At 38.7% G+C, this 20,693-nt stretch overlaps 2 protein-coding genes across 2 annotated transcripts in view; both read left to right on the top strand.

Annotated features, from left to right (window-relative positions):
* Nucleotides 1-1,964: 1,964 nt before the first annotated feature.
* Nucleotides 1,965-11,529, top strand: guf1 (GTP binding elongation factor GUF1). The gene is made up of 17 exons (XM_020659727.3): nt 1,965-2,282; nt 2,576-2,687; nt 3,071-3,219; nt 3,414-3,494; nt 3,588-3,665; nt 3,759-3,842; nt 3,926-3,990; nt 4,082-4,285; nt 4,544-4,683; nt 5,949-6,072; nt 8,283-8,415; nt 8,817-8,960; nt 9,504-9,637; nt 9,822-9,923; nt 10,453-10,572; nt 10,693-10,729; nt 10,827-11,529. The coding sequence occupies exons 1-17, from the start codon at nt 2,001-2,003 to the stop codon at nt 10,959-10,961; spliced, it is 2,124 nt and encodes a 707-aa protein (XP_020515383.2). The 5' UTR covers nt 1,965-2,000; the 3' UTR covers nt 10,962-11,529.
* Nucleotides 11,530-12,553: 1,024 nt separating this feature from the next.
* Nucleotides 12,554-20,693, top strand: part of pigg (phosphatidylinositol glycan anchor biosynthesis class G (EMM blood group)) — a 34,640-nt gene continuing 26,500 nt past the window's right edge. The window contains exons 1-3 of the mRNA XM_065958700.1: nt 12,554-12,977; nt 13,097-13,302; nt 17,576-17,785. Coding sequence (XP_065814772.1) covers nt 12,824-12,977; nt 13,097-13,302; nt 17,576-17,785 — 570 coding nt within the window. The 5' untranslated portion in view covers nt 12,554-12,823. The remainder of the gene's footprint in view (nt 12,978-13,096; nt 13,303-17,575; nt 17,786-20,693) is intronic.

The following is a 20,693-nucleotide window of genomic DNA, read 5'->3' as shown; positions in this document are numbered from 1 at the left end:
CAATGAACTGCAATGCAAAGCTAGCTGAAGTTTCTACTTCCAGGCAGATCTCTGCATCCCTCAAGCATCACAGCGCATAGATCCTATTATGAGGTCTTCTCTTCTCTAAACTCCAAATCCTTGATCCTCAGCTATTCCTCCTTATCCTCTCAGGGGCTGCGGCCCAACTGAGATCAATAATAATGGATGGGACATGCCTAATAGGACTGCATTGTAGAAATATTATAAACAGTTGTCTAGAAATCTTGATAGTTTATCTAAAGTGTAAGATTTGAGCGCTTATTTGATAGCTTATGTTTTATACATTTATTAAACATTAATATCTTAAAATAAAGTGCCATTAATAGTTTTGCTGTATGTGACCCAGTGATTCCAAACCCCTTTTTCTTCCTGTTATTTAAATTTGATTTGTATTTGAACACATGATCTGAATAAGGATATCTTTTGGTTATATCTTATTTAGTGGTCCAAAGATGCTGGATACATATACTATGTGAGTAAGCCCAGGGTTTTAATAAATGTTTTCACATAAAAGATGAAGGATGTTGGTCTATGGCTAGACCCAAAACTCCACACTCATGGACTCTGGTCTTTGAGCCATGTTCAAGGTAAGTGTGTCTGTTTAGTTTACTGTTTCCCACCGGGAAATCATCAAGTGACGTGGCTCAGTTGGTAGAGTCGTCATCTCTCAACTGGAAGCTCAGGGGTTTGATCCCCAGCTCCTGCAGCCACATGTCTGATATGTCCTTGGGCAAGACACTTAACCTCGATGCTTCTTCTTTGGCGTATAAATGTGTGATTTGGATTAGTTACTTCTGATGGTCACTTTACAGAGCATGCCTCTGCCACCAGTGTGTGAATGTGTAGGTGTGACCTGCGGTGTAAACGATGTAAAAGTTCTATTCAAGTCCATTTACCATTTATTTTGTAAAAGCACATCTTGTTTCCAGGCAACCTGTGATGTCATGATAGTGTGTCCCATTACTAATTGTTTCTCCAGCCTCCCAGACTAACACACTAATACACTCCAGAACTAACACCATTCAACCCTGTGAGGGTTCAGTGCTTATAGGCTTTAGGGTGGAGATTGGTATTTGGCCTCACAATATGTTTGGATGGAAGGAGTGAAATGTCACTTCCTTGTTGACAAAAGTACCATTTGGGCGAAAACAGGCACTGTAACCTATAACTTAGATTTTTTTGTTTTATGTTGTCATACTAATGTTTAATCAGAATAGTCATGATCTGTTTGCCTTAAACTAGCCGTTGAATTAGGCTAAAACTAGATATTAAACAGAAATGTCAGCCTCCATTGAAGTGGACAAACGACACCACCTGGTGGACAAAACTGACATCACAACACTGCAGTTTATATTCTGTGATATCTGAGTTGGATTGTCACATTCAAAAATTATTTCAATGTTAAATAGTGTAAAGCTGTACAGGGTGGTAATTTCATGGTTAATATAGCCGTAATTTAAAGGAAAAAATTCTATTGAATATTTCCTGAATTACTAATTGATTTAGACAAATTATTGCTATTACTGTTCAACACCTGATAACGCCAGTAACCTTTCAGATTCGATTTAACAATAAAAAAATATACACATAAATAGGGTAGAAGATACATGTAGGCTAATGGCCTTGGTGGGTAAATTTACGGCTATCCAGCATTTTAATTATTATATTTTTTTAAACGATAGAATTGCATTTCAGTATCTTGGACAAAATCAAGTTGATTGAGAAGAAATAATTTAGTTTTATTATTCTATTTCATTTCATTATTTTAATTTACAGAAAAGTGGTACAGATAAAGTAAGTAATAATGGTATGTAATATTTACAGTGTATGGTTTTGATGTTTTTTTTGATCATCCATACCAGTAGGTGGCGGAAATGCACCAATTCGTTATTTGCCATCAAGCCGTAAAACCTCAAAGAAGAAAAACAAGTCCTTGCCAATGACGTGCAATCCAAAATGTCAGCACCCAGTCTCTGCTCATGCACGGTGCTGAGTTTAGGACTATTTTCCTTAAAAAAACGTATTTTTTGATCCGCTTTATACCAGCAGTGGTTATCCTAGTTCAGTACAGAAACATGACGCTGTGTCTGGTGAAACGATGTTCTGAAACACCCCAAATAAGACGTGTTTTACAATATAAAATGTCCTTAAGGAATATACAGAACGATAAAACGACCCACATACTGTTCAGACATCGCTGGATGAAAAGGCTACCTGTGTTTTCCAGCAGTCACCTGATGTTCAGCACACAAGCAGACAAGGTAAACATGAACAGTTCAGGTAGCACATTGAATGAATGAGAAGGATTAGGATTAAAGTAATGTGTTACCCTAATGTGTTTGATAATGACCCTTTCTTACATCTGTCTGTGATGGACTGTTTGTAGGATACATACAGAGTACTGAAGTGTTTGTTTGTGTATGAGAAACTTGATGTCCTTAAAGCTTTTCTCTCCACTTTGCAGTTCTGTGATTTCATGATCAACAATCTTTGAAGTGCTGTTCATTTGGTGTTATAGTAATGATGTACTTGTCTTGTCTCCTCTATCTTTTAGGATGCTATAGACCTTTCTAAGTTTTCTGCGGATAAAATCAGGAATTTTTGCATCATTGCACATATTGACCATGGGAAAAGCACTTTGGCTGACAGGCTGCTGGAGATGACAGGTATGTGGCTCATCACACTGTATGTTTTCCCAGTTACATAGGCCTATGCATTGAACCTCCAAATGTATTACTGGGACATGAACACAAAAGCTTTGCTGATAATGACAAAACACACTGATGTGCCACCTGATCATTCTAATGTGATCATATAGAGCCACAGTTTTTAGAATATGATCCCAGCATTACCCAGGAGCTTTGAGATCTGTGTGTGTGTGTGTGTATTATCACACCAACGGGTTGTGAATGACACTGTGACATCTTGATCGCTCCGCGATGTCAAAAATCGGCTCTCTGTCAAGGTTTGTGCGGCACTTGCATGTCGTGAAACATTTTAACAGTAGATGATGAAAACAGTACGATTGGGCTAATATGATCTCCAACAGGTGCCATAGCAAAGACTGAGAAGAACAAGCAGGTGTTGGACAAGCTTCAGGTGGAGCGAGAGAGAGGGATCACAGTGAAGGCCCAGACAGCCTCGCTCTTCTACAGCCACCAGGGACAACAGTACCTCCTGAACCTCATTGACACGCCGGTGAGCCCTCGTGATAAGGAGAAGAAGAAGAAGTTATGACAGCAGAAGGAAGAAGTCTGCTTCTCCGCTCTTGATGTTTCTGTGGAAAAATGTGTCATGACAAATGCAATTAAACATTTATTTGATATGTTTTTAGTAGCCTCTATACCATTTATATTACTATGATATTGATTGATTGCTTTTTCTCCCTGCAGGGTCACGTAGACTTCAGTTATGAAGTGTCTCGATCAATTTCTGCATGCCAAGGTGTCTTGTTGATTGTGGACGCCAATCAGGTAGAGAATCAGAATTTGAGTTCCCAGTGGACGGAGTGAATTCCAGTGACTGTACATGAAGCCGTTTTTTTTAAACGTTGTTGTCATTTGAAGGGGGTTCAAGCGCAAACAGTGGCCAACTTCTACCTGGCATTCGAAGCTCAGCTGGCAATCATCCCTGTTATCAACAAGGTTTCCTGACTTCCCTACTTGAATTTGGTTGAATCGCAGATAACGTTGCTGCTGCGTTTCATGTGCCAACTCAATTTGACATTTCTTCCTTAGATTGATTTAAAAAACGCCGACCCTGAGAGAGTGGAGTCTCAGATCGAGAAGATGTTTGATATTCCAAGAGAAGAATGCATTAAGGTAAAATAGAGAATACGTGACCTCCTCTCAAGTTTTCAGAATCACTCACCTCAGCACGTAACCTGTCGCTTTGACTTCCTCAGATTTCAGCTAAAAATGGAACAAATGTCGAGAAGGTTCTTCAAGCAGTTGTGAACAGAATTCCACCGTAAGAACGCTCACTTGGACCTCACTCTTGAAGAAACATGTTGGGCATATGAAAGTCAAGCCTTCTTTTTTTTTTGCTTGTATTTTTTTAGGCCTGTGGCAAGTATCGATGACCCATTTAAAGCCCTCGTGTTCGACTCCAATTTTAACCACTACAGAGGAGTAGTGGCTAATATTGCTGTGTTCGGAGGTCGGGTCAGGAAAGGGGACAGGATCGTGTCGGCATATCTTGGCAAAAGCTACGAGGTCAATGAACTGGGACTTCTCCGGCCAGATGAGCACCAAACACAGGCGCTGTATGTCCTCTCACGTCATCTCTCCTAATTATAATTCAGTAGCGCTGATGATGAATCTACTTATCATTTGAGATATTTTATTATAATAACCAATGATTTGTTAAACATGCAGGGCTCGGTCTGTGGATTGTTGGGATAACAATTTAAAAAAAAAACTGACATTGCTGCTTCAGCATTATTTTACTGTTTGTGAAAACCTGTTTAATTGTCCACTGCTGTGACATTTCTCGCCACCCTCACTCCCCGACTCTTGTGTAGTTTTGCAGGCCAGGTTGGCTACATAATTGCAGGGATGAAGGATGTTAAGGAGGCCCAGATTGGTGACACACTCTACCAACAGGAGCGGCCAGTGGATGCTCTTCCAGGATTTAAACCTGCCAGAGCAATGGTCTTCGCTGGTATGAAAAGCCTTCTTTACAGTAACAGATCAAATCCTCGGTGTGAAACTAAAATCAGAAGCCGTTCTTTTTAACCCCATATGAATGAAAACATGGGCTGTCAAAAGTTTTTTTTTTTTTGTTAATCACTACATTTTTAAATTTGGTTTTGGTTTGAAATTCCATTACATCGCATTTAAAAATCAAAATTATCAGGCTTTTATTTAGATTTTTTTGTACTTTTTTTAAGCTGAGACTGCTTTACTTGCTGAAGAATTCATCCCTACTTTTATTTTGAAATAAAGTAAGCACCTTCTTCTAACAGATGGAAGGTTACGGTGTAGGTACCAGATCTGCTCAGGTGGTTACAGCTGCTCGGGGTCCTGCGTCTGCTACTGACCTTACACAGTCTGATTGACTGTACGTTTGTATGATGATGAGGCACATCATCATACAAGCAATTAAGTTTGTCGCAGAGTTCACAAATGTAGTTTTTGTGGGTCTTCAGGTGGAGAATATGGATGAACGCTATGAGTCTATGGAGAAGTTTTATCACAAAATACAAGAGCGGTCAAAACTGGTAAACTATGTTACACAAGGCTTACTGTCTGTTACCAGTAGGGGGCGTTCAGACAGGGACTCTCATCAACCATGTTAATATTTAAGGCAGTTTGGACGCTGTGTGTTTGTGTTCTTCCTCTTTCACAAGGAGACATTAAACTCTCTCCGACTCTCTGACGTACAGCCAATCACAAAGTGCTACATCATCAAACAAATGCAGACAAAGGACCCCGAGCAGCTGTGACCACCCGAGCACATCTGGTACCTACAACGGCAATAACATAACCACAGAAAAAGGAACTGGTTATGGATCACAGACTCAAATCAAACAGTAACAAAGGTCAATGTGTGATGTCATCAGGTGGACGTTACTTTGGACTCTTCAGCTGAGCTGTCTTGAGAGTTTTGTTGAAGTGAAATGAGACATTCAACGATGCAGCAGTGTCCTTCTTTTACATCACTGTCACTACAGGGAGACACTGAGGTGGCTTATCTATTGTGAGCCTAAAGGGACAAAATAGCATGAGATTAATCACAATAAAAAAAAGTAATGCTTTAATTTCAGACCTTAATTAATTAAATACTAACTCAGGAGCCTTGATTTTGTGTGTTAGTGTGTATTCAAAGCTAAAACATTTGATGTATGTTATATTTCACAAGTGCATTTGGGGTTTTTAAAAATAATCCCCATGTTCACTCTGTCTTTTGTGATTTTTCCCCTGAAGGCATGTTTCCAATGGACCAGTCAGAGTACCAAGGCCTCCGCAGTGCTATTGAGAGGCTGACCCTGAACGACTCGAGTGTCACCGTGCAGAGAGACAGCAGTCTGGCTTTGGGAGCAGGGTGGAGGTAAGGACAATACAGAAAAGAAGGTTTAAGAGGTGTGTGTCAACATGTTTGCAGAAAAGTCAGAGGAGTCATCGGGCCTCATTCACTAATATCGTCCAAAGTTTTTTCTTAAATTGGTTCTTAAGAAAAAACCTACGTCAGATTCATGACTTGTTCTTGAACAGCAAAATTGTTTGCACCCGTTTTTCTTAAATTAAAAAAATGCAATGTCCTCGTAAACTGGACAAACGTTTGCATGTGTTCCTACTAAGCACAGAAAAAGAATAATTTAATACACATTAAAGGGGAAAAACTGCAAAGCTGTGTGCACAAATACACACAGAAGTCACACTGGTCACACAAGTTATGAGACGTCAGGAATGTCATAATTAAAAGCCTCATACGATTGCACAGTGGACATCAAGATAGAAATACTAAAGTAGTTGTGAAGTGGATGTGGTGCTGCTCGAAATTGAGTTTAATTTTATTACGTGAAAATGATAGTGTCAGTAGTGGAGACAAAATACAAACAGATACATCCTGTCACATAGTTCAGACAGCGCTGTCAGCAGAAACAGGGTACATCACGGTGTGATCAGAAAGGGATGCACACCTGATGATGTAAGAACAGTTACATCTGGGGAGAAATAACAGAGACGGTGGCCATATCTCATATATTTTTAAAACATGTTTTATATGTAGGCTTCTTTTAGGGCTGGGCGATATCTCGAGTTTTGAAGATATATTGATATATTTTCAAACAAGATAGATATAGGGTAAGAAAACATTGTTATATCGATACAGTATGCATTAAAATAATGTTAAAGCTACTAGTTCAGCTATTTTAGTTTATATTTCTGTCATTGTTCATGTACATGTTGACATTGTGCAGCTGACTGTTAGTAAAACACATGTGGCGTTAGGATAACCGTGAGGATGATATCATGAGGACGTTACGGTAAGAACCGAATGTTCCTCCCACCTATGCCAACATTTCCTGTCAGTGACCTTTAGACACTTAACCATACCACCTGACCAATTATCACATATTATCAATTATCACCACCTGGTGTCCAAATTAAGAAATTACATAAACATATAAACCAACACTGCGTTACAATACATACATACACACTATATTGCTCCTAAAGTGTGTAAGTGGGTTTTAAGAACAAATCTCTTCATAGGAATGTTTGCTGAATGAGGCCCTTTGTGTTTTCATGTTTTTAAAGAAACTTTTTGTGTACAAGATTTATCCAGATCCTTCAAAAAGGTCTTACATGTGTTTGATGAAGTAGGAGGGATTTTCTTTATCAGTTAAAAGGCTGAAGTGTGTCAGCATTTGATATGATTCATGGAGGAGAACACAACTTAACCTCAGGACATACTTAACAGTATGTTGCCAAAATTGCCCGCCGAGTGACAGTTATTAATCATTCCAAGTCATATCAGTCTGAATGGTCTAAATCTGATTTTACAGCTGTTTTCACATTTTCACTCCTGAATATTTCTAGAATGTTTCTGGCAGACTTCCCCTGGAATTGTCTTGACTTGCTTGTTCACACACGCAGCCCCTATGGGACAGGAGCGGGGGGGTCTCTGGAGGTAGTACATGACGTAAAGAGAACGACATGATGGTGGCGGAAGTAGCAACAGAGTCCAACATTATGATGACAATGTTTGCCTTTATATCTAAGCTACGTGTAATTCAACATATTAACGGTGTGAACAAAAGAGCGGAGAAGAACACACAAACAAACAGAAAACATTAAGAAGCTGTTTCAATACGTGTGCAGGGATCACACCAGATGTGTCATGGTAGTGCGCCGGTCGCAGGATATAAAAGTCTTCATCCCTGTTACTCGCCTCAGGTGAATTTCCTGAATATTTCCTGCTGCGTTCTCACATCAGCTCACCTCGACTTCTCATGGAAAACATAGCCTGGCAGGGAAAAAAAACCCAGAGAGTGAAAAATTGAGCTGTTTGTGTCAACAGTTTCACACAAACAGCTCATACAGACATTTTTAGGAAGTATTCAGGAATTTTGTGCATGTGTGAAAACACCATATCAGGGACTGCAGCATAGATAATCTGGAAGTATACAACTGCACTGAAGTAACAATGGATCTTACTCACTGAGGAACTCTTTCCAGAAAGACTCTTTGCAATAAGAAGAACTCATTTCTAATCTTGAACTGGATTTCATCTGTTTGCTTTGCGATTTCCTGCAGACTTGGCTTCCTGGGTCTTCTCCACATGGAGGTGTTTAATCAGCGGCTCGAACAGGAATACAATGCATCTGTCATAGTAACTGCACCCACCGTGCCCTACAAGGCTACCCTCAGTTCAACCAAACTCATCAAGGTGACAACTGTTTCCAGCTCATCTGTTTGTGTGTTAACACTGCAGGTTAGGCAAAAAGACACGCTGACCTGACGAGGAAAGCAAATAACAATAGGAATCAAAATGTTCTCTCAGGATCTCAGCTAATTGGAACGTATAACGTATTTAAAGTATATCATTCATCAGCAGCGTGGAGTATGTAAAGACTTTGAATTGTTTTCTTGTAAAAGAATCATTATAAATGACAGAATTGATCATTTTTGTGACGTACTGTAACAGTGGCTTCAGGGATGGTAGAGTTTCCATTGTATTTTATTCTGTAGTCTTTTATGGTGGAGTTTCACTTTCAAAGCATGAAAGACTGTTGAAAGAGCTCTATGAGTTTTATTTAGAAGTGTAAATCTTGTTTGTTGTTCTCACAGGTTCATGGCAGTGAGGAGATAACCATTGTGAACCCTGCTCAGTTCCCAGACAGATCAGTGGTGTCAGAGTATATGGAGCCGATGGTACTGGGAACCATTCTCACTCCAGAAACATACACTGGCAAGATCATGTCTCTCTGCCTGGTAAGATCAAGATGATCGTCTGCAAGCCGATTTTAAATGAAAAATGCAAGACTGTCATACATAACTTTTCAAGTGTTTGGGTGTTGATATGCACAGGAAGAACAGCCCTACATTATTTGAACAAGATATTCATGTGCCTCAGAACAATTCTACGAGCTGACAAGAGATAATAAAGCTGTGTGTGTGTTCTTGAGAGGGAGAGAGAGAGAGAGTGGAAGAGAAGGTAGAAGGTGGACTTGTTAATCCACAGCCTAGACCGCACGCAGTGTTTCTGTAAGTCATTTATAACATACTCTTCAGGCACTGAAGGCCTGAAGAGCGATTTAGGGTTCAGTATCTTGCCCAAGGATACATCAACATTTAGATCGGAGGAGCTGGGGGGGGGTTTAACTGATGATTTTTCCAAAAGAGGACCATGCCCTCTGCCTCCACAGCTACATCCTCCTGAAACTGCTCCTCTGTGATCGGTAAGATTCTAATCACCTGGATGGACTTGTGTAGGAGAATAATAATATCTTTTTTTCTTTTTTTCTTTTTTTTTAGGATCGCAGAGCGGTCCAGAAGAACATCACGTACATAGACGACCAGCGTGTCATGATGAAGTATCTTTTCCCTTTAAATGAAATAGTTGTGGATTTCTACGACCTTCTCAAGTCTCTGTCCTCTGGATACGCAAGGTAAAGATCTGTTCATAAGATTTCACCACATTCACAAACCCTTTATGAACAAGTAAAATATAAGTTGGATCTTTAAATTCTCCTACAATCTTCTTCCGTATTATGTTGTGTAGGTGATTATACAAACCTTAAAATCACTATGATGACTCTTAACAGCATTCACTTATGATGTTCTACTCAACAGCTTTGACTATGAGAACGCCGGCCACCAGGCTGCCGATTTGATAAAGATGGATATTCTGCTAAATGGACGACCTGTGGAAGAACTCACCACCATTGTTCACAGGTACTCCATGTTTCTAATCTCCCTGAAACACTAAACCCACTCAGATACTTACACTTGACTTTTCTGACTCCAGCTCAATACTTTAGGCAAGAAGTTTGTCTTAGGAGGTGAAACATTGATGCCGCTTCATTATTGTGTGAATAGGTGTTTTTATTTTTCCAGAACTGCTGAAGTCATGTGAACAATGTGGGTGTGGCCTATGTGTCTTGAAAGACATGATTGGACATGATTGTGTTAATGCCTTAATCGCTCTTTTGTGCCTATAACTGTGATGTTTTAGGAACCCTGGTTTTCTTTTTTGGCAGAACTATGAGGTGTTAATCCTTGTTATCATTTTGGACGTATTTCAAAGATCTAGTCTATGATAAAAATCTGAACTAAAAAAAAATTAGGCCTGATACATATATGTCAGATCTGTGGTGTTTTTAGTTGAACTGTGTATAACTTTTTTATTTCTCGCCAACAGCATGGAGCAGAAGCATTTCAAAGTTTTTGATCTGTGTTTTTATTGATTGTGTTTTTGTTGCAGAGACCGTGCATACCTTGCAGGGAAAGCTATGTGTGTGAGACTCAAGGACTCGATACCCAGGCAGATGTTTGAGATCGCTGTTCAGGCAGCTATAGGAAGTAAAGTCATTGCAAGGGAAACGTAAGTACATCTGCGCTAAGCTACTTAGTGTGCTTAAAGTATACAGAAAGCAGTAAGAACTTTATTTTCATAATACTTTACTAAAACTTAAAATGAAATAACGTAATATGTCTCTTTCAGAATAAAGGCCTACAGAAAAAATGTTCTCGCTAAATGTGTAAGTGAAGCTTTTTTTTTTTTTTTACTTTTAAAATTGTGAGTATACAAACATATTTCAGAAAGTCATAAAGGAGTAACGCTTTGTATCTTGGCAGTATGGAGGGGACATAACTCGGAAGATGAAGCTTCTGAAGAAACAAGCAGAGGGAAAAAAGAAGATGCGTCTTATCGGCAGTGTGGAAGTTCCCAAAGATGCCTTCATTAATGTCCTGAAAAGAACAGACAAATAGATGCCACCAGCATAGTATTATACAGTCTCATAAACCCAGCAACAATCATAGTCTATCAATGTCTGAAAGACGGTATATGCCTCTGGGAGTGGATGTAAATTTCTCAGTTTATTCGGGTTAAATTTAAACGAATTTCAGGCAAGACTTCCTTTTCTGTGCAGCATTTACGTCTGCAGTGTAAACACAGTGTATTTGATCTACAGTGGATTGTTAGCTCCCTCTTCTGCAGATATCTGTCTGTAGAGACAAATATATGACCGTGTGACCACCACAGATGGGAGCTGGTATGGCGTGGATAACGTTCTGCCTGTTTGTGGCTGTCCACACAGACTGTTTTTCATGGACACACCAGCTTGCTGATACGTAGTCAGTCAATACAGCTCAGACAACAAATGTACTACAGACGGAAACCTGAACACTTCCTCTGCTGAAAATCTGGACTGCTGAGTACAGATTTGACATTTTCATTCTGAATCTGTAAATAGAGATTATAATAATGATATCTTGTCTCTTTCTTAAAAGGCCCTGCTGCTTTTTTTCTGAATAAAGAGTATGTTAGTGCTGTAAACTGCTGTATTGTGCTTATTTCCAAAATTTGCTTCATTATTCATTCTCTTACATTTAACAGAATTACCGGTACAGAAGTCTCAAAACGTCATGTTATAAATCAAGGTCTGTTTGAATATACTACAGATTTGAGAACAGCAGACTGGAGTGTTATTTTATGATCATATTATTATTATTTATAAATCATTTAGATATTTTAAATCCCTTAATGTGTCTGTATACAGAACAGATGGTATGGTGGTTGTAGTTCAGTTGAATACTGAGAAGTTACTCATCAGTGAAACTACTGAATTACTGGTTAATATGAAAATTGGTCAATTTATCAGCTGATTTTGCTCATCAGACAAGATAAGAAGTGTTCAGTCCTAACTTGGTTGATGAAGCAGTTAAATAAAACCCTGAAAACTAGTGTATGCGATATGGAGGTTTGAGGAAACATGGTAAATACATATGAAGTAATTTGCTGATATTTAAAGTGTCAAGGCTGTCATTTTCCTAATCAAACCTTGAACAGAAGAAAACGTCGTTCGTCCCATATGTGGTTGTATCAAGACTGTTACTATTGCCAGTACCACCTTATTACCTGTTAACTCCATTCATAAGAAAAAAATGAATAAAGCAAAGTACAAAGTCCACTGATGTCTCCAACTGCTCACAACAGATTAGTGTCTGTCAGGTCTATACTCACCATACTTTAGTTTCTGATTTCAAAGCCTTGTCATCATGTTGCCATCTTTAAATAAAGCATATCTTGTATTGCCTATTTGATTATTTGAATAAAAAAATGCAATTATGCTGTGCATTTTTCATCTTTCCTTGAAACCTGTAGATACAACAAAACGACTCCAGAGACTAATTTTGTTTCTTTCAGTACAATAAATGATACGTAAGGAGACATCATGGTTGATATTTGCATTGTTTTCTACACTTAATCTACCACAGCTGAGTCAAACAACACACCAACCAAAAAAAAAAAAAAAGCGAATCGCTCTAATTTGACTCAACGTCAGACCCGTACTTCCAAGCTATCAACGCGGAAGTCAGTTGAATGGCTACATCGGGTCGTGTTCTTTTGTGAATATATACAAAAATGAGGACAACACATTCAAAACCACACGTGAAGTTTGTGTAATTCGTGACTTTTTTAATAATCGTATCTGGCCCTGCGTGTAGCTGATAATGAGACAGTGATGGCAGCTCTTTGTTTTGGTAAGCTCTTGTAGAAAAGCTGCAGCTCGATCGCCTGAACACGGAGTTACGAAGTCATTCTTTAACAGAGTCCGTCAAGCAGCAACATGAAAGTACGATCGTCCGTTTTTGCCTCGTTTATTTTGATATGCGAAGGAATCGGAATCGCCCTGTTTCTGCGGGGGTTTTTCCCTGTACCTGTGAAGTCTTCAGTCTCCTCCAAGAACAAGCTGTCAGACCTTCCTGCAGAGCCGCTGACAGGTGAGCTCACGTCTGTCTCTCACTTTCACTCTTACTAATCTGTAGTCCTGCATTGTTGACTGCAGCCTGATTTAAAAAAGAAAAGAAAAAAAAAGTCATTATAATTGCTCTCATTTCAGGAAGCACCCCCAACTCCTCCCGCCTCCCCCAGCCTCTCTTTAAGAGGGTGGTCGTCATGTTGATCGATGCCCTGCGTGAGGACTTTGTGTTTGGCCCCGATGGTCGCAGATACATGCCCTACACCAGACATATGGTGGAAAGAGGCTCATCTCTCAGCTTCGTGGCTAAAGCGAGACCTCCAACAGTCACCATGCCCAGGATAAAGGTAAGCTGTCACTGCAATACTCAGTTATCATAATGTTGTGTTTTAAATGAGTCCCTCTCTAATCCATGTGTCTATTTGGCAGGTGAGGCAGTGTGATGAATACATAGCCGTGAAGTTAAGATCTCTATGTTTTATTTTGATGCAGAAGTTGTTTGAGTATAATTTCATCCTAAACAAAACAGTCTGTGATGAATCGTGTTCTCGTCCAGTCATTGAGACAAGAATGCAGTGGTCCAGGTGTTCAGACATGTATGACTCCTCTTCTCTGTCTCACGGACACGTTCATCTTTCTTGTGAATATCTAGTTGGCTTTTGTTTTTAAGTGAAGGCAAGTATCCTATGACTTGAATGAGGGTGTCAGGGAACCTTTAAAAAAACACAGTGTTATGTCCAGTTAATATAGTTTGCTTTCAAACTGCGTTGTGTTGTAATGGAGGTGTTTTGTTTTTTTGACAAATAAATCCAGATGAGGATTTTCACACTCCTTATGTCAGGTCAGTCAGTGCTCCACCAATTAAAACTCTGCTCACTGATTGTAGTCCAACCACTTCAGAGACTCTACGACGGCCTATTGAAACATGTGAAGGCTGACGAACAGCATTGTCTCCGGCAATAACCACGCCCTGAACAGTGAATTTAAACTGTTACCATCAAACCTGAGAAACAGGGTCCCACATTGAATAAGGCCAGACTAGAGCACTCTTTTGTTCACCAGTCAAGACTCAAATCGAACATGGAGCTGAATCCCAGATAAAAGTGTGCGGAAGGCCTCTGAATATTAGTTTGGTGTTTTGAAAGTTGTGTCAAATGTTTTGTATCTTTGTATCTTGTCCTTAACTTTTTATGGTGTAAGTGAAGCTGCTGGGATGTAAGACAATCAATCAATAATCAATCAATCAATCAATCAATCAATCAATCAATCAATAATCAATCAATCAATCAATCAATCAATCAATCAATCAATCAATAATCAATCAATCAATCAATCAATCAATAATCATTCATCAATAATCAATTAATCAATCAATAATCATTCATCAATCAATAATCATTCATCAATAATCAATCAATAATCATTCATCAATCAATAATCAATCAATAATCATTCATCAATCAATCACTCAAGCAATCAATCAATCAATCAATAATCATTCATCAATCAATAATCAATCAATAATCATTCATCAATCAATAATCATTCATCAATCAATAATCAATCAATCAATAATCATTCATCAATCAATAATCAATCAATAATCATTCATCAATCAATCAACACTGAATATTTCTCAGGGCACTTTTCATGAGGTGCAGGTGAGAACATACTCTCTTTATCATTTTAATACCAGAAAACAATCAGTTCCTACACGTGTCGGCATCATGGCACAGAAAACATCATATTCAGAGTCTAACTAAGCTTTCAACTTTCATAACTTCTTAATCTGCACATTAGAATTTGGCCAAAATCATTCAAGTCAACGTCGTTCACATTATTTTGATGGTAAGAGTTGGAGCGAGGTCAGTGATGATGAGGAGAAGGGATGTCGGGATAAAGCTTAGGGTGATTGAAAAAGGGACAGATGTTCCTCCCTAATCCAGGGATTTAGAGAATGATGCAGTGGTAACAGAGATAGGGGGGACTAGTGCCCTTTACCCTAACCCAGATCTGGACGTTAGCCGTCTTGGAAGATTTACATTATTTATTGTTTGATTTGTTTAAGGAAATCAGAAAGCGAGAACTTTAAAATGGAAACTTAATGATGTAGTCAGAAAGGGTTTCAGCGCAGTTTATGGAGGAGAGAAGAAATAAAATGTAGTATTTCCTGAGCTGTGAAGAACAATAAACGCTTGATTTTCAGGCTTGATGCACATCTCCATTTATCAGCCCTGTAGCTGAGGCACTCGCACATGTTAGGTCTCTGAGCAGCACCACAGCTGTTTCACCCACATCTGGCACTAACACTTTCTTCTTTTTTCATTTAATGGCAGTTTACAAACAGCTTTCAGAATCAGCCACCAGCTAGTGTGGCACAACCAGGCTAAGAGTATATATATATATATGAAGATTTTTGCGTCATCGGAAGCTCCTTTTCAGAATTAAATACAAAGATTTCCCATCTCAGGGGAAAATGAGGGTGGGATGCAGGACCATTCACAAATACTAGCAGGTTTCTAATTTTCTAATTAGCTTAATGCAAATGGGTGAAGTATCCCTTTAAGAATGTTTTTAGTTCTTTGAACCTGAACCACAGAAGACGATTCAAGAAGCATACTGTATATGTGATCATCTCCCATCACCACCATTAGGTTCTGTCACACACCTGTAGGGGGAGGTACAAGCCAACTTCCATATACTGCTCAGTATCACTGCAATGCACCCAATTAACTGATAGGACACAGCCAGGTAACCTCAATCAGGATCTCTAGCACAGCTATTCATTTACACACACATGATTAGAGCAAATGGTTCAATTTTCTGTTCTTATAAAAGCTGCGAATGTCATACAAACACTCCATTACAAACACTCCATTACAAAGGACCCACTGGCTGACTCCTGCATGTCTGTGGATGCTCTGACTGTGCATCTTGAAATCATGTTAAACTACATTACTAAGTTTACCACTTGAATAAAACTGAATTTGAAAGATTTTCAGAAATATTCACAGGTTGCCTGAACTGAGTAGCTGCTTCTAATGTTGACCAATAGAAAAAGACACATTTGAAAAAGTGGGAAAGGGATGAAGACTGTATGATGTCTCATCGGGGGGATAATCTGTGATGCTTGATTAATGACTGGGAGCTAAACAGCATTAATAGGTAAAATCTTGAGGTTTTAATATTTGTTTCCAGTTAAAAGAAAGATCAGTGGCCTTTTGGTTTTATAAATAAATTAGGGCTGTCAAATGATTCAATTTATTAATTATTATAGCGATAATTATATGAATAATCGCTAAATTTAATTACTTTATCGCCATTAATCACATTTTTAATCGCATTGTTTGAAATTCCAGTGTTTTGCATTTTAAAATAAAAATTGTAAGGCTTCTATTTAGATTTGTTGTACTGTATCAAACAGAGTACTTGACTTGCTGTTTCAATTCAACCCTGCTTTTATTTTGAAAAAAGGCCTTTATCGAAGGTTACGACACTAACTTAACCACGAGAAAAGGAAACTAAAGTCAAACAGCTCAAAGGAACTCTAACAAAGGTCAATGTTTGATGTCATCAGGTGGATATTACTTTGGACTCTTCAGCTGAGCTGTCTAAGAGTTTTTTTTTTTAAAGTGAAATGAGACATTCAGAAATGCAAAAGTGTCCTTCTTTTACCACTGTGACTACAGGGAGACACTGAGGAGGCTTATCTACGGTGAGCCTAAAGGGACAAAATAGCATGAGATTAAGCGTGATTAAAAAAAATGAATGCATTCATTTCAGACCTTAATCATTAATCACAATTAACATGTTGATGCTGGGGCAACCGGTAGACTAGTGGTTAGTTCATGCGCCCCATGTAGGGAGACTACAGTCCTCCAATCAGGAGGCCTGGGTTTGAATCTGACCCGTGGCTCCTTACCTGCACGTCATTCCCAAGCAGCAACCTCCGTCTATGGTCGTTCCCCACTCTCTCTCTTCTGACTCTATGCAGTGTTTTCAGCCTCCATCTGCAACCTCATGTGTACTTTAATGTATTAAAACAAGGCCTTAGTACAGTGCACCAGGTTTGCCCCTAACTTCCAAAATAGCCTCTGTTCCTCTGCTGCTTTAAAGTCTAATGAAGACCGGTGCTGTCCTACATTAAATTCTGTGAAGAGGTTAGAAACTGAACTGTGGATACTGTAGCTCTTAAGCATCACACACTCAGAAAAATAGGTTTGGGATTTGTGAAATGAGTTTGCCTAATCTTTCTCCTGCACGAGAATCCAATTTAGTTAACTTCTTTTCTGTAAATGAAATATGAAAACTACACTATCTGAAATAACAATAAACAAAGAGATATCATGGAAATGCTAACATCTTAAGGCCAAGGAACATAGGGCATGGTTGTATTAGTTCAGTGAAAGACTGGAGACATCTAGCAGTCACAATATATGAAGAACACGTCATGTTCACAAAAAGTGTTTTTGGTAGTTCAGGTGTGCCGTTATTCTTACTGTAAAATTGTACTGCATTACTCTCGCTTCACTGAAGTGATGTGACAAAACTAAGGTTGTTTAACACCACTGAACACAATTATCATTCCAGTAACACTGACAAAAGCATGTAACTCCGCAGGCTCTTACCACTGGCAGCATCCCTGGCTTCATTGACGTCGTAATGAACCTAAATTCTCCTGCGCTGCTGGAAGACAACCTCATTTGGCAGGCAAAGACGGCAGGGAAGAGAATGGTGTTCTACGGAGATGATACCTGGGTGCGCCTCTTTCCCAAACACTTCATGGAGTATGATGGCACAACGTCCTTCTTTGTTTCTGATTACACTGAGGTATGTGTGAATCACACGCTGCGATTATAAAAGATAGAAGTGATGTACCTGTGTTTTTCTGCTGATCAATAATGAACTGTAGCCAGCACCTGATGGCTGATATGGTACTTACCTTGAAAATTATACATGAAGAATTATAAAACAAAATCATGTAACCTTATTGTCTGTACGAGCTTAAAGGTTGAACCTTTAACAAAAACATATAGTGTGGTTTAACATTAAAATGGATTTATTTGGGGCGCTGAGTTTAGCTGAGTCAGTACAACAGGCAGCCCGTTTGCAGAGGCTAGAGTCCTCGTCGCACTGGTCGCAGGTTCAACTCCCGGTCCTGAGGCTATTTGGTGCATGTCATCCCCTGCTTTCTCTCCCCATACTTCCTGTCTCATGTTGAACAGCCATCTGCTGAAACTGTGTTGGGCTTTGAAAGAGGGATAGAGGGAGATGCAGAAAGAAAGAGACGGCTCGGGCCAAACAGAGATAGATGATAGATTTATAGCTACAATGTCAGCAATAATGGCAAAGGTCATGTGTCGTGTTAGAAGTAACAACTTAGTATGTTAACAGACTGATCAGTCTAATATTGACATTAGCATCTTGTTAGTACGAATTTTCATGAAATTCATTAATCTTGTAACTTCGTGAAATGTATTAATCAAGTCTGCCTACCACCTGTTAACACTCCTACTTTTAGGTGTCTGAAGCTGTAACTTATATGAGTGAAGCACCTAAGTAGTAGCAGATCTATGTTTGGATAGGAGCCAAGCATATGTTGTCAGCAACTGTTTGCTAGACAGAGAGTCTACAGTTGTTACGTATACAAATCAGTGTCATGTCATCTTTATTGTTTTATGGTGATGTACCCAAATGGAAAGGAATTTGTGGGTTGCACCTTTTTGACAGAATATAAGCAGCACTGTGAACACTGTTACTTTGTCAGCACTTTGTCAGTCAAGTGATTTGGAAGCATGCTTGTTTGATGAAGTTGTCTGACCTCGGCCGATTAAACGGTGTTATAATCTCCAGTCTGTTTCACGATTTCTTCATTGGATTTATACAAACAGAAACAACCCCACCTAACAGTGGCGTCAACGAACAGTCGACAGTGATCACTTCAGATCCAGGTAAGCAAATCATCTTTCTGCTTACCTGGAGGAAGTATTGTTTCTCTGTTAAAAGACCTGTTGGGAGCTGTTTCTATAATTATTGATTTATTTCATATTAAGATTGGACATATATATGTACACTGCATTTGATTTTCATTCAAAGTGTTACATTTCTGGACTATATGAAGTATAAAACTGCTTATGTCATTGTTATGTTGTCTATGTTATACATGGTATTACTAACACACTCATTAGACGACTTTCTGATACGACTTGTTCTGACATTGGGTGATGGAATATCTATGTGATGTTGTGAAAATTTCTATGAGGAACATAGAATAATCTGCAGTGTGGACACTGGCAGTGCTGCAAAGGTTTGCATGTTTTAAAACCTTGGTGTTAAATTTATTTATAAATCAGGGGACTAGCGCAGCTAATACTTAGCTGTAGGGGTAGGCTTGCAGAATAAAAATGCGTAGAAACCCTTTGTAAAATTGTATCAATTAATTAGAGAGTGATAGCAGCTGATGATTTTTATGGAAAAAGGATTTTATGGAAAAAGTATCGATACAGAAATATATGGAAGAATATGGAATAAAGAGAGTCATTTATAGCAACTTGCGAACTGAATCAAAAAGATTGCAGGCGGATCTTTTCAGGGTCGTAGTGTTGGCTAATTAATAAAGGAAATGGATAAAATGACTGACGTAGGCCTAATATGTGTTGCTGGTCAACTGTCTTGTCTTGTCTTCGTTTAAAAGTCTCGAGCAATTGCAATTTTGTTTTTCATACTGTCCAGAAAACTAAATTAAAATTACAAATTGTCAAAACCAAATTATTATCTTTTTTCTACAGACTGATATTATAGCACAATTTATACAAGTGCACGTTATATATATTAATTTGTTGTGAATGCATGCAACTACTAACATTGTTATTTAATTAAATTAAAGTACCGGTACATAACAAAGATAATAAATTTAAGATTTAAAAAATTAAAACATTTAAAAAAAAAAAAAAACTAGACAAAATGTGACACGTAAAACTTGCTTAATCATATTCCATACAGACCTATCTAAATAAATCCAAATTTAAGTGAATCATACCATCATGGGCAATGAAAATAGTAAAACCTCAACATGCAATCAAACTGTTATCAAAAATAAATCTGAACTTGATTTGCCAAGAAAGGAACGGAAAGCCATGAAGGCCTTGTTGAAAACCAATCCGCATTTAACTTTGCTACCAGATAAACCTGTTAGTGGCATGACTCCGAGGGAGTGGATCCAGAGCAAAATAGGTTTTTATTATGTAGAACCATATCTGAGCTCTTTGGCTGCATGGACTGATAATCGTTATCCCATAGAAGGCAGTTTTGATAAACGGAAACTGGATCTAGTACGTGGTTACTTGATTGAGAACACTTCAGTGTGTGATCCACTGTGGGATAAAGACTACATGTTGTCTGTATTCGAAGCTTGGGATTTGATGAGTTCTCAATGGCCTGGTAACATACATACTAAGGATAAAAAGAAGCATAGAATTACCAAACACATTGACTTTACAATGTTGCAAACTCATCCAGATGACATACAGAATAGTTGTCGTAGTGGTACAGATGAACAACATGCAAAGACTTCAGGACATGACAGATCAGATATCACACACAGAGCTGTTGCCGCATGTCAAGCTGAGGATGATGACATTTATGACTGGCTGTTTGCATACTCTGCATTGACTGACACAGGTCCAAAGAAAGATGTCTTTACTCGGAATGTCACTCCTACGATTGTGTTTCCATTTAA

The sequence above is a fragment of the Labrus bergylta genome, chromosome 9 (genome assembly GCF_963930695.1).
Source record: "Labrus bergylta chromosome 9, fLabBer1.1, whole genome shotgun sequence".
Taxonomy (NCBI): domain Eukaryota; kingdom Metazoa; phylum Chordata; class Actinopteri; order Labriformes; family Labridae; genus Labrus; species Labrus bergylta.
This window is presented reverse-complemented; position numbering and strand designations above follow the sequence as displayed.

Coding starts and splice junctions, on each gene's coding strand:
- guf1 (XM_020659727.3), top strand. CDS start 2,001: ATGCACGGTGCTGAGTTTAGGACTATTTTCCTTAAAAAAACGTATTTT. Junction 2,283..2,575: donor TCAGCACACAAGCAGACAAG/GTAAACATGAAC, acceptor TCTATCTTTTAG/GATGCTATAGACCTTTCTAA. Junction 8,416..8,816: donor GTTCAACCAAACTCATCAAG/GTGACAACTGTT, acceptor TTGTTCTCACAG/GTTCATGGCAGTGAGGAGAT.